Here is a 13436-nt window from a genome sequence, read left to right on the forward strand (position 1 = left end):
ATTGCACCCCTGTGAAAAATTTTAATTAGACCCATTGAATTTTTTGAAAATTTTAAGTAGACCCTAAATCTAATATCAAGTTCTGCCCCATGTAAAAGGAGACCATAAGTGAGAAAGTTTTCTTAATTTCAGAACTCAACCTGACTCAAATCCAAACATAATATGCGAAAAGATGTAAATAGAAAGTGAATCTAACAAAATTACATTACAAACCAAGTGCTATGACTTAATTTGTAGGGAGAAAAGAGGAAGAATATCATATGATTGAAGTCTTTATTTTCCCATTATCTTTACACATTAAGAAAATAAAAATCCAAGAATTCTCTCCCTTTTTCAGCCACAAATATTTATCTTTCCCAATTCCACCATTTCTGCCATTGTTTCTTCTTCTGCTCTAAACACACAACTTTTTAATTAAAAAGTGATTCAACCTTTCTAAAAATTTCATTAATACCATCAAACCCCTTAAAATTTGTAAAGGTTTTAAGTAGATCCCAAATTTAATGATACGATCCGCCTGAAAAGGAGAGAACTGTTTCAAGGTAATCGAAATTCAAATGCAATTGATGAAGAAGAAGATCATACGATTAAAGTCCTTATTTTTCCATTATCTTTACAAAATTCCTCAAAAACAAATAAAAATCCAATCCTAAAAGATAGACTGTTTATCACAAATCTTTATCTTTCCCAATTTCACCATTTCTGCCAAATTTTTTCCTTCTGCTCTGAACATAAAATTTCAAAAACAATAACAAAATAACCCCATTTAGAACAGAGTTTAAAACCCAAGCTCCAATTCCATTACACCCACCTTTCATAAAATGTAACGTTAAAACTCCAATATGACACACCAAATTGCAGCTTAATAACACAATTTGACAATTAAGGACAAAAGGGAAACAAGCACTTCTCAGCCCGATCGCCGTCCAGAACCGGTAGCCGTACACGGCGGAGTAAACGAGGGTGGTGAATAAAATAGCCAATACTTGAAACGATTGTGAGAATTCAAGCCAAATGAAAGACATAATGGTTAAAATGGAGTTGTTGAAAAGGTGGAAGAAGGTGAGTTTTCTGGTTTTAAAAATGGAGAAGATTGTACGGAACATATGGAGGAACCGAGAAAGGTAAAAGATATATGACCAGAAAAATACACGGCCAGAGGGACGGGTTCCGAGTGGGAAACAAAGAAGCCATTGAAATGGGGTTTTTGTTCTCCGCCAAAACCATCTGGTTTCTTTTATTTCTGCGGCGGTGGAAAGGAGGATTCCGGCGAATATGATAGCCGAAACAACACTCATCATCAAACTATGCAACGCCGGGATCGGACCTAAAGAAACCGGTTTACCACGGCGGACGAGGAGGCATAAAAACAGATGCGTCATGACGGAGACGATAAGGTAAAAAGCTATAGACGTGACGAGGAACGACCATGTTGAACCCCATGATTGTGTATGACTCCAACGGAAAGCAACAATTGATGGGTGTTGGGAAAGGTAATTCGTAACGCCGGAGATCATAGCGACGACGATGGAATAACAACGGCGACGGCTTATGATCGACGGTGACGTGAGCTCCGGTGCTGGATAATTTAATTCTAATTTTTTTTCCACATGTGTTTTGAAGAAGCTAAAAGATTAGAGTGATACTCATATAGTTCTCAATGTTGGGAGATTAAGGTTGTTGTTTTGTTGGATGAGGTGGTCGGAAATGATTTGTTACACGTGTGAATTGTTTTCCTTACACATGTGATTATTAAAAAATCTATTTTTTTTTACTTGGTCAAAAGATTTTTCATCTTAACCACTATGTGTTGTTGAAAACACAAAAATAGGTTTTTTTTTTTAATTTTAATACTTGTTTTAAGGTTTAATTATTAAATTATTGTTTTGAGTTTTAAATCGGTTTTCGAACTTCGTAATTTGAAATAGAGTCGGTTTAAAACACATGGATTAAATTGTAAAGATTTTGTTGTCTACCGTAAGGTAAGAGAGAATATTTGTCAGTTTAAACATATTAAACTAGTTAAATCGATGTTGGCTTTGGTTTGGGTGATATTTTTGGTTTTGTTGGTTTTTTGGTCAAACATCGATTTTTAAATTTCCAAATCAATCCAACTCTAAAAAATTGACTTAATTTGATAATTTTCCAGCGCAATACCTAAACTGAAAATAACCCAATTATAAATAACCAACTAAGTTAGTTAATCAATCAAACCATCCAACCTAAAGTTAATACGATTATGTCAATTCTTGACCTATAATTTGATCAAGTCAATTTTGTAAATTATGGTTACTTAAGTTGATTTAATAAAAAAACAACGAAATCGATCAAGAAAACCGGATGCTACCCTACAATAAGGACAACTTGTATTTGATGTGTGGAGAGAAAAATATTTGACACTATTTAATTTTTTAAAACACATTAGATTCAAGTTGTCCATATGGTACGTACACATGTTTATAGTTTGATCAATGTGTTTTGAATATGCCTCATGTTAGATCCAAACTAACATTTGACGTTTAAATTAGTCACTAGACTATTGAGAAGACCTAATTAGTACAACATTAATATTTTGACGACTCGATAAAAATGTTTTAAAATTTAGATTCAGTTTACAATTTGAGCGATAATTTGTTGACATTTATGCAATTAACCCTTATGTTAATTGTGATAAATAACTATTTTTGATAATAATTTGAAGGAAATTAGCTCAATTAGAATTTTCAATGGACATATTTGCTCAGTCAAAAGGCAGAAAGTAAAAAAGGTAAACACATGTACAAATTTTACTTGAGTATTATAATGATGCTTTTGTTAAAGTTTAAATTCAAAGTTCTGAATTTAATTTACATGAACCATTATAAATTTGCACATTTATCATATGCTTAAAGTTTAATTTTAAAGTTTCATATTTATTCTTTTTAACATAATGTTTAGAATTACTCGTAGTCCCTCTCCAACTCATAAATAGGAGGATAATACGCTTCAACGCACTTGAACCCACGTCCTCCTACGTTGACAAAATATTCATACCAATCGAGGTAAGACCCAATCGAAAAATTATTTATTTATTTAAACTGAAACTCGATTCAATTAGTAGTTTAATATATAGAATATTATATAAAATTAAATGAATATATACCAGTTTTTAATTGAAATGACATTTTCAAAACAATGAAGTGAGCCTTGGGCAACCTTTTAAAAGTCAATTGTGCCATTTTAAAGAAAGAAAATAATTAAAATAATAATAATTTGCTTTAAACATAGCCTATAAAGTAAGAAATGTTTACATAAATTATTATGTTTGATGATGTTGGTGTTCCATTTTTTACTAATATGATTTGCATTTTCTTGTTTTACTTAATTATATATTTTACCTGCCAACCCACACTTTAAAAAAATGTTATAGTCGGTTCATGCATGACATAATTGTAAATTAAAACAAGTTTTTTAAAGGAAGACGTTGTGATTAATAACAACCACAAATGATAGGAATATAGAGATATGACAGATAGTATAAATGATAAATAAAACAGTATAAATTAATGTCATTATCTGTAAAAAGAGTCGACTAGAAGAGAAAGACAAACTGGCAGTAATTACAACATTAGAAGGATTCAGAAACAAATCAAAAATGTATTTCTTTGATAAATCATCGATAATTGCATTCTAATACTGCCATCGTCATATCAATTTTATGGTAAACTTTGGTTAACCAAGAAATGATTGGCAATAGCCCTAAAAGACCCACCACATCAACGATTCATGAAAAGCTAAGTCTTAATTGGCCTATACTTCATGATCATCTCAGAGTTTAATTTTGCAAACACCATCATAGTGCTTTATCATGGCAAGGTCCTTTGAGAATGGTTCCGAATGAATCTTGTCGACACCATTTTTTTGAAAATCAAAAACATTTAGTTGTCGACTTAAAAATGAAAATTGAGAGTCGCCACCGATCTTTTATTGAGGTGTGATCGGACCACCTTTAAAATAATTTTAGGTTTGCGAATTTTGAGAAAACAGGTTCGGGGAAGGGTTAGCACCCTCGTGATGCCCAAAATTGGTACCGAATTGATTGTTCAATGTCTTAATGTCGAAATTTTGAAAAGATTTTAAAATACGATCCTTTTAACTTGAATAAATTGAATAATAAAACACTCTTATTTTGAAGAAATAAAATGTCACACCCAGTGAGTTAGGGCGCAACATTTTTAATCTTCAAATTAAGTTTATCATTTAACTTTTGAAATCTATGCATTTTGAGAAGGATATACGATTATTTGGGTCAAATGAGAAAATCAAGACCCAGTAAGTTAGGGCTCGATTTCACGAAATTTCTAAATATCGAATATTGCCTTTGAAATTTTATGCTTTTAGAAATTTAAAAGGATATTTTGCTATTTAGGTTTAGCGAGAAAATCGAGACCCAATAAGTTAGGGTACAATTTCTCGAATTTCCAAAATACAAAATGTTGCCTTATTTAGCAAAATTCCATCTCGAATAATAGCGGGTAATTTATTTGAAGGTAAGCATTTATTTTGTTTGAAATAAAATAAAGTAACCTAAGTTGGATAACTATGTCGGAGTTTAATTTACAATATGATGACGTGAAATAACAATATAATAATAAATATGGAATAATGATACATGGATAATTACACAAATGTATGACAATAATATGAAAATACGTGTAAACTAATTATGGTACACACAATAGCAAAAATCTCACAACATTCATCATTCAAATACAAACATTAATAAATAAAGACACATTAATTAGACAAACAATGAAAAGATGTAAAAGCGAAGTAAAATCGAATTAGATGTAAAAACGATGTTAAAATAATAGTGATGAATTTAAGATAAGTAATGCCAAACAAGAAATTTAAGGTTAATAATGTATAAGTCAATTTTTAAAATGTATATAAGTATAAGATACGTGATGTATGAAAAGAAAAACAAATGAAGCATTTAAAAATATATATAAATTGCGTTTAAAAGGTATGTAAAACAATTTTAAAATAATAAAACGAATTTAACGAAAAGATGCGTAAAATGAAATCAACATAAAAACAGTTTATAATATATATAACATATCTTAATATAAAATCAAATAAAACAATAAAAGCATATCATAAAAAAATTAAAACGTTATATAGAAAAGGATATGTATAAACAAAAATGTTTAACATAAATAAAACGTAAAAGTAAAATGAAATAAAACTATTTAAATGTAATAATATATATAAAAATTTACACAGTTAAAAAGCAAATAAAAATGAAACCAAAACAAACAAAACTAATAATAATAAACAAGAGCAATTTAAAAGAAAAAAAATAATTAAAGAAATTAAAGAACTAAGGATGAAACTGGAAACGGACAAGAATCTGGGGGGCGAAACTGTAAATAAATAAAACAGGTGGCTAGGGGGCTGAAATAAAAGGCACTGAGGACATGGGGGATCGATTGTGCAATACTCCCCGTCCCGCCCAAGTAATGTTTTGCACCGGACCAGATTGGAACAAGCGAGAAATTATGTGGCCGAAATTAAATAAAATGAAAGGGTACAATCGGAGGGACCAAAGGCGCAAATTACCCTCGGACCCAGAACGCGGGTCACAGTCACCTCCGGTCAGATCATCGGGTATGGGCCAATAAGTCTTGAAACGGTGCCGTTTTGAAACCATCAGATTGGTATCAAACGGCGACGTTTCTCCCTCTGCACATAGATTAAAGAAAGATCCAAAACAGCAGCCTCTCTTCATACATCAAACCCTAAAAACTATTCTCCTCTCCTCTGAGCGCCGTTTCGGGCCTCCATCCCCCATCCGACTTCGACTGACAGAGTAGATGGAGGATCGGCCACCAGGTAAGTTGGTTTCTCAACCTTTCTGTTACTTTTTCAAACGGTGAAATATAAAAACAAGAACAAAGAGAGAATTAAAAGAAAATAAAGAAGCAAAAAATGAATCACCTTCCAGAAAAACTTTGTTCTCTGATTCTTTTTTCCAATATTTCCAGAATATTTTTCTTTGTATACAATATCCCCCCTTTTACAGTATTCCTAATGGCTCTGTCGAAACCGTTTTTTGAAAACAGAAAAAATTTGGTTGTCGACTTTAAAAAAATAAAATTTGGAGTCGCCACCGATCCTTTATTAAGGTGTGATCGGCTCACCTTAAAAATTATTTTGGTCTACGAATTTTGAGAAAACGAGTTCGGGAGTCAGTTACGTACGAGGAAGGGTTAGCACCCTCGTAACGCCCAAAATCGGTACCAAATTAACTATTTGATGTCTTAGTGTCGAAAGTTAAAAAGATTTTAAAATAAGCTTAAATGATCAAATTTGCAAAAGGATAACCAATTGTTCAAGTCATGTAAAGAAATCGAGTCCCAATACGTTAGGGTACAATTCCTCATAATCCCCGAACTTTGAATATCACTTTTATTGTGTGAGAAAATCTTCATTTCGAGAAAGAAACAGGTCACACCCAATACGTTAGGGCACGACAAGTTAAGTTCCCAAAAATGATTTTTATGCTCATGCATTTTGAATAAAGAATATTCTCGGTCATTTAAGATTGACAAAGAAAATCAGAACCCAATACGTTAGGGCTCAATTTCCTTCGAAAATCCCAAACTTCGAATATCGCTTTTATTCAAAAAAAAAACCTTTAAATCAAGAAAACAACTTTGATAAATGGTTAAAACCAAAATATATTTTTAAAGGGGTACGTTAAAAAAGTTAATGTGCAATATGGTACAGATGTTTTAATTTAAAATATATATGTACATGTACTTACAAAATATGTAAACACAAGCACAATATACAAGTAAATTTAAAATATGTGTATACATATATTTAACACATATATATATAAGTATACATATGTAAAAACATGTAAAGCAAAAACTTACTGTTATCTCTAAAAATATGTATGTATATATATATGTTTTTTAAATAATTTATGAAGAATAATATATAAAAAAACGTAACATATTTACAAAAGTCAAAAAAAACTAAAATATAAGAGTATATATATATAGAAGTTAGGAAAATAAAATAGAAAACCATATGTATAATATATATATATATATGTAGGTAGACGGGTACTATGTAAAAGACTGCACATATATATGTATTATGTATAAAAACAAATGCGTGTATACTATATGAAAAAAGCAAATATACATTATATAAAAACCATGCGTGAATGAATCTAGCAATAGGAATAATAATAATAATAATAATAATAATAATAATAATAATAATAATAGTAACTCAAAAAAATAATTATAATATAATTATAATAATAACATGAAAAATAGAAATATTTCTTAAAAAATGGACTAAATTGAATGGAAAACGAAGAAAATGGGGCAGATTCGAAGCAAACTAAAAGACAGGACCACATTGAATGCGCACACCACAGTGGAGGACCGAAAGGGAAATTATTCCCGCCTTCCCAAAACGCTGCGCAGCGATGGGCCAAAATGGAACAAAAATAGAACATGCGGGAAAATTTAAAATAAATCAGAAATTCAATTTAAACGCACTGCTGGAATAGGGGGACCGAATGCGCAAATAGACCATTTAAGGTCTGACGCGCGGACCCCCCTTCCCCAAACGACACCATTTCACCTTTGCTTTTAAGTTTTAAAAGAAACAAAATTAAAACTAAAAGAAAGTTTCAAATTCTTTCTTTTTCTGTAAGAACTTTTTAGGGTTCCCTCAACCCTTTTTTCACCGCCGCTCCCCTTTGCTCCGATTTCGATGGAGAAGACGTAGGCTCGACGACTCCGACGACCAGGTAAGTCTCTTCTCCTTTTCTTTATATTTTAAATGAAAAATAAATAAAAAAAGAATAAAATAAAAAAATAAAAATAGACACGATTCACCTTCGAGAAAATTTCTTTGTAATCTCCAGTATTTCTCTCTATTTTCGTATATTTTTTACACTGAAAAATTCTCCCCCCCATTTTACAGATTTTCACGGCTTTAAATAGCCGAAATGAAAAAGAAAAAAATGAATCAAAAGAAATCTATTCCGATTTTACTATTCTGTTTTGTTCCCCTTTCTTTTCTGTGGTGTTTGTTGCTATTATTGCTGCGATGTATGCTATTTTTTCGCAGGTTTGGCGGCCGTTGAAGAGGCGTTGTATGCGGGGGTTGCTGTACGTGAGTGATGTGCGGCGACTGCTGAAGCAAATAGGCTCCTAGGATTTCTGTTATTTTGTTTTTGTGTGGGCTAGGTTTAGTGGGTTGGGTCTAGTGTTTGGGCCTACTTATTTGCTTGGGTCTGGGCATTACAGCTGCCCCTCTTTGCTCGTTGTCGTGCAACGGGAACGGAGCAAAGACTAAAGGCCCAATTGTGCCAGGTCTTACTAAGCCTCGACCTCTTCAGTGCTTTTCTTCTTTAAGTAGCTTCATTCCTTCCTACTGCATCTTCATAGGTAAAGGAACTAGTGCTTCAATCCACTCCACTGCAATGTCAGGGAGATAGGCTTCGTACGTTGTAACTTCTCAGAAAGAACAAAATTTACTATCTTCAATCTGCTCCACTGCAACTTCAAGGAGATAAGACTTGTAGCTTCAATTTTGTTCTGCTACAACTTAAAGATAAGTCTGATGCGATTTGCTCTACTGCAATGTCAGGGAAACCAGATCCGCCGTCGTAGCTTCAATCTGTTCCACCGTACCGTCAGGGAAGTAAGATCCACCGTTGTGGCTTCAATCTTTTTAATTGCAATGTCAGGAAAACTAGATCCGCCGTCGTAGCTTTAATCTATTCCATTGCACTGCTAAGAAAGTAAGATCCGTCGTTGTGGCTTCAATCTTTTTAATTACAATATCAGGGAAACCAGATCCACCGTCGTAGCTTCAATCTGTTCCACTGTACTGCTAAGGAAGTAAGATCCGCCGTTGTGGCTTCAATCTTTTTGATTGCAATATCAGGGAAACCAGATCCGCCGTAGTAGCTTCAATCTGTTCCACTGTACTGCTAAGGAAGTAAGATCCGCCGTTGTGGCTTTAATCTTTTTTATTGCAATATCAGGGAAACCAGATCCGCCGTCGTAGCTTCAATCTGTTCCACTGTACTACTAAGGAGATAAGATCCGCCGTTGTGGCTTCAAGTTTTTTTATTGCAATATCAGGGAAACCAGATCCGCCGTCGTAGCTTCAATCTGTTCCACTGTACTGCTAAGGAGATAAGATCCGTCGTTGTGGCTTCAAGCTTTTTTATTGCAATATCAGGGAAACCAGATCTGCCGTCGTAGCTTCAATCTGTTCCACTGTACTGCTAAGGAAGTAAGATCCGCCGTTGTGGCTTCAATCTTTTTTATTGCAATATCAGGGAAACCAGATCCGCCGTCATAGCTTCAATCTGTTCCATTGTACTGCTAATAAGATAGAATTACTAGCTTCAATGTACTCCACTGTAACCTCAGGGAGGTAAAATCCACCATCTTTGATCTGCTCCACTACTGCTTAGGGAGATAAGATCTGTAATCCTCAATCTATTCCATCACGCCCAGGAGATAGAATTATCGGCTTCAATGTACTCCACTGTAACCTCAGGGAGGTAAAATCCACCATCTTTGATCTGCTCTACTACTGCTTAGGGAGATAAGATCTGTACTCTTCGATATACTTCACGCCAATACATGAAGACAAGATCTACTTTCTTCGATCTACTTCGCCACCAGTATGGGAAGACAATATCTGCTTTCCTCGATCTACTTCACGCCAATACATGAAGACAAGATCTCCTTTCTTCGATCTACTTCACCACCAGTATGTGAAGACAAGATTTGCTATCTTTGATCTACTTCACGCCAGTACATGAAAACAAGATCTGCTTTCTTCGATCTACTTCGCCACTAGTATGGGAAGACAAGATATGTTATCTTTGATCTACTTCACGCCAGTACATGAAGATAATATCTACTTTTTCCGATCTACTTCGCCACCAGTATGGGAAGACAAGATTTACTGCTACTCCACTGTTGCTCAGGGAGATAAGGTTTTATACTTTCACCGATCCGTTCTCTGGGGAACATGACCTGTATGATTCATTTATGAACCTAATTATTCCGATTTTCACGGCTTTAAATAGTCGAAATGAAAAAGAAAAAAAATGAATCAAAAGAAATCTATTCCGATTTTACTATTCTGTTTTGTTCCCCTTTCTTTTCTGTGGTGTTTGTTGCTATTATTGCTGCGATGTATGCTATTTTTTCGCAGGTTTGGCGGCCGTTGAAGAGGCGTTGTATGCGGGGGTTGCTGTACGTGAGTGATGTGCGGCGACTGCTGAAGCAAATAGGCTCCTAGGGTTTCTGTTATTTTGTTTTTGTGTGGGCTAGGTTTAGTGGGTTGGGTCTAGTGTTTGGGCCTACTTATTTGCTTGGGTCTGGGCATTATTGGGCCTGTACAGGCTCTTTTATAGCCAGATCCCCAGAAGAAAATAAAAATCGACCCCTAAAAACAATCCGTTCCTCCTCTTTTTTTTTTTATTTCGCTGCTATCGTTTGCTATTTGTTTGTGTTTGTCCTTTGCTGCTATTTTCATGCGTTTTCAGAGGGTACGGATGTGCTTGAGACGCGTCTGGCGTGGGCCCCTGCTCATTATGCTACTGAAGCTTACCCTAACTGCTAGGGTTTTCCTGTGTTGGGCCATTTGGGCGAGTTGGTTTTGGGTTAGGTTTGGGCTAGGTTAATCGGGTTAGGTTTAGCTGATTTGTACTTAGGGTAGTGGAATCTGGGCTTGTTTTTGTAATTGGACTTTTGGACATTTAATTATCTTTTTGGTTTTTTTGTGATCTTGGGCCCGGGCAAATTGGGCCTCTTACAAATCTAATGATGTCTCTACCTTGATAAATTCCAGGTATACACCAAAAAACAACTAGAACCAAAACTAAAAATAAAATCACCATTGCTTTTAGAGAAAACATAGCGGACAAAAACCACCAGTATGTTAAGAGAAAACAATGTGCCCTAAAAACTAATACTGAAACAATCACTCTTTCAAAGAAAAAAGAGTGCACTATTACAATTCTCCCTCTTATAATGGACACTCTCTATAACAACATTTTACAATAACAATCAAATTTGCTATAAAACCAATTTTTCGTATTTTATTTTTGCCATTTATAATAGCTTTTCATCGACATAAAGTATGAAGTACACTCTACGCTAAATTAGTTATCTACAATAACCTCTTCCTCAAATTTTAAGTGAAATAAAAATAATAAACTTTAGTTAAGATATTATTTCAATAAAATATTTAAATTTTGTATAAAATATATGATTTTATTTTATTAAATAAAATATTTTTAAGAAATGGAATTAAATTAGTGAATTCTATTGGCAATACAATCTAAATCTCACTAATTAGAATTATTAGTACATTATAGTTTTTAATTTGAATTTTAACAAAATTCAAATATGATGGTGTCTTAGATATTGTTATAGGTGTATAACAACCACCTCCTTTTATTGTCCATAATTTTGGCAAACAAATGTTATATAAAGGGTCAATAGTAGTTATTTACAAATTTTCATATGGTAGTGCCCGATGGAACTAAGCTGCCATAAAAACCACCATGAAAGCTGTAACACCCCTTACCTGATCCGAGTTACAAGATATTACTACTATAATCGAAACTAAAAACATTAAAATAATAATGATAGTAAATCTAAAGTTAGATTGAGATTTTCAAACAGAGATAAAACCTGCAATTTTTACAAAAAGAAAGGGCACATTAAGTCTGAGGGCTATAAGTTGCAGAATAAGATTAAAAGGGAGGTTGCGATAAAAAAGTTAAACAACCAAAACAATCCGATTCTGTTGACAACTCTAAAGTAAGCAAAGAGTGGATCCTCGATTCAAATTATTGAAAGTAAATTAAATTAAATTATTGTATTAACACATAATATAGGATTTTATCATTTTTGTTAAAAATAAATTAAATTGAAAGTAAAATGTCCCATGCATTAATAAAATACTTAGTCAATATTTCATTTCCATTTCAAGAAGTGGTCGGAAAAAGTTGAAGTGATTTTTTTTCCAGGTATTTGATTCAAGTTCGAATCTACTTGAATATCACCTCCAGTTCCAACAAGATTAGTCTCAAATCACAAAATGGGTAAAAATATTTATGATTATACCAAAAAATCATTTCCATTTAATTTGATATTTGTTATATCAAACTAGAGAGTGTGCTTCAAGCCTAAAATAGTAAAGTCAAATTTCAAACTTTGCTCAACAATAATTCTTGTTATAAATTAGAAGACAACATCAACAAACAGTTTGGAAATGCAAACCGGTCAAGATAAGTACACTGATTCCAATATTCGACCACAAATAAAGAATGATTTTCATCTTTCACACACTTTTATACAATTAACAATAATTAATTTTTTCAGAACTAGATCGATATTTGAAACAATCTAAATGATTCGATTAAATAAATCGTTAAAAATTTAAAATTAATTCAACTGTTGGTTCAATCAATTTTTAAAATCTTCCTCCGAATCGACTGTGACTAATTAATCTAAATAACATTCAACCTAAGTATATCCATTTTGAAAGGTACCCCACTTAAACTATAGTCATTTAGCTAAAATATTCTCTACATTAGCTCATCCTCCCCCACAAAAAAGATGCTACATTAGCTAAAATATATCTTAATCTTTGTGAGAAAGATGCTAGCTATTGTCTATAAGAAACTAAACATTTCAAATTAAAGGTCGAGTGGCCCTTTGTATTGTAGGAGATGCTGATTGATTATGCTCTTTGATGGTGTTTTTTGTTTGGTGAGATGATTTTGCCAAGGGTTGTTTGATCATTGATGAATGGTGTAGGTAGAGGCAAAGGGAGTGGTGTACGCACGCTCTCGTCTTTCTAAAATGAAAATTTGTTGTTTTAGTCAATCAAAATTTATAAAACTTTAAGTTAATATATGATAAAATTATAATTTAGTCCATTAAAAATGTTAAAGCTTTAAGTTAATTCTTTTAAAAACTATAAAGATATAAGCTAATGTCAGGGTGAAATTGTATTTTAACTTTCATAAAAATATAGAACTTAATCTCAATCCCCTAAAAAAAATTTTGGGTTTGCCTCTGGGTGTAAATTATTTTATAAAATGCTAATACTTTAGACATGTGTTTAGAAGTTTCGATGGAGATTGAAGTGAGTATAGGTGATCGGATTTGAGTGTTTTCCTTGTTGCCTTTAACATGTGATGTTTTATTTTTTAATAAAATTTTATTTTTATTTTATCTAAAAAAAAAGGAAATAGTAAAGTTGAAAGTCTAAAAATTGTTGCGTCCTACATTTAAATCCTATTGTAATGGGTTTTTTTATAAATATTTTTATATATGATTAAATCACTTTTGAGGGCATGAACTTGACAACTACTCCCACAT

The 13436-nt window shown here is 32.8% G+C and overlaps 1 protein-coding gene across 1 annotated transcript; it reads right to left on the reverse strand.

Annotated features, from left to right (window-relative positions):
- Window positions 1-582: 582 nt before the first annotated feature.
- LOC105787565 (elongation of fatty acids protein 3-like) lies at window positions 583-1635 on the reverse strand. Its single transcript, XM_012614020.2, has one exon. It carries the CDS (start codon window positions 1515-1517, stop codon window positions 669-671), a length of 849 nt encoding a protein of 282 aa, XP_012469474.1. The 5' UTR covers window positions 1518-1635; the 3' UTR covers window positions 583-668.
- Window positions 1636-13436: the final 11801 nt, after the last annotated feature.

The sequence above is a fragment of the Gossypium raimondii genome, chromosome 2 (genome assembly GCF_025698545.1).
Source record: "Gossypium raimondii isolate GPD5lz chromosome 2, ASM2569854v1, whole genome shotgun sequence".
Lineage (NCBI taxonomy): Eukaryota > Viridiplantae > Streptophyta > Magnoliopsida > Malvales > Malvaceae > Gossypium > Gossypium raimondii.

Coding starts and splice junctions, on each gene's coding strand:
- LOC105787565 (XM_012614020.2), bottom strand. CDS start 1,517: ATGATCTCCGGCGTTACGAATTACCTTTCCCAACACCCATCAATTGTT.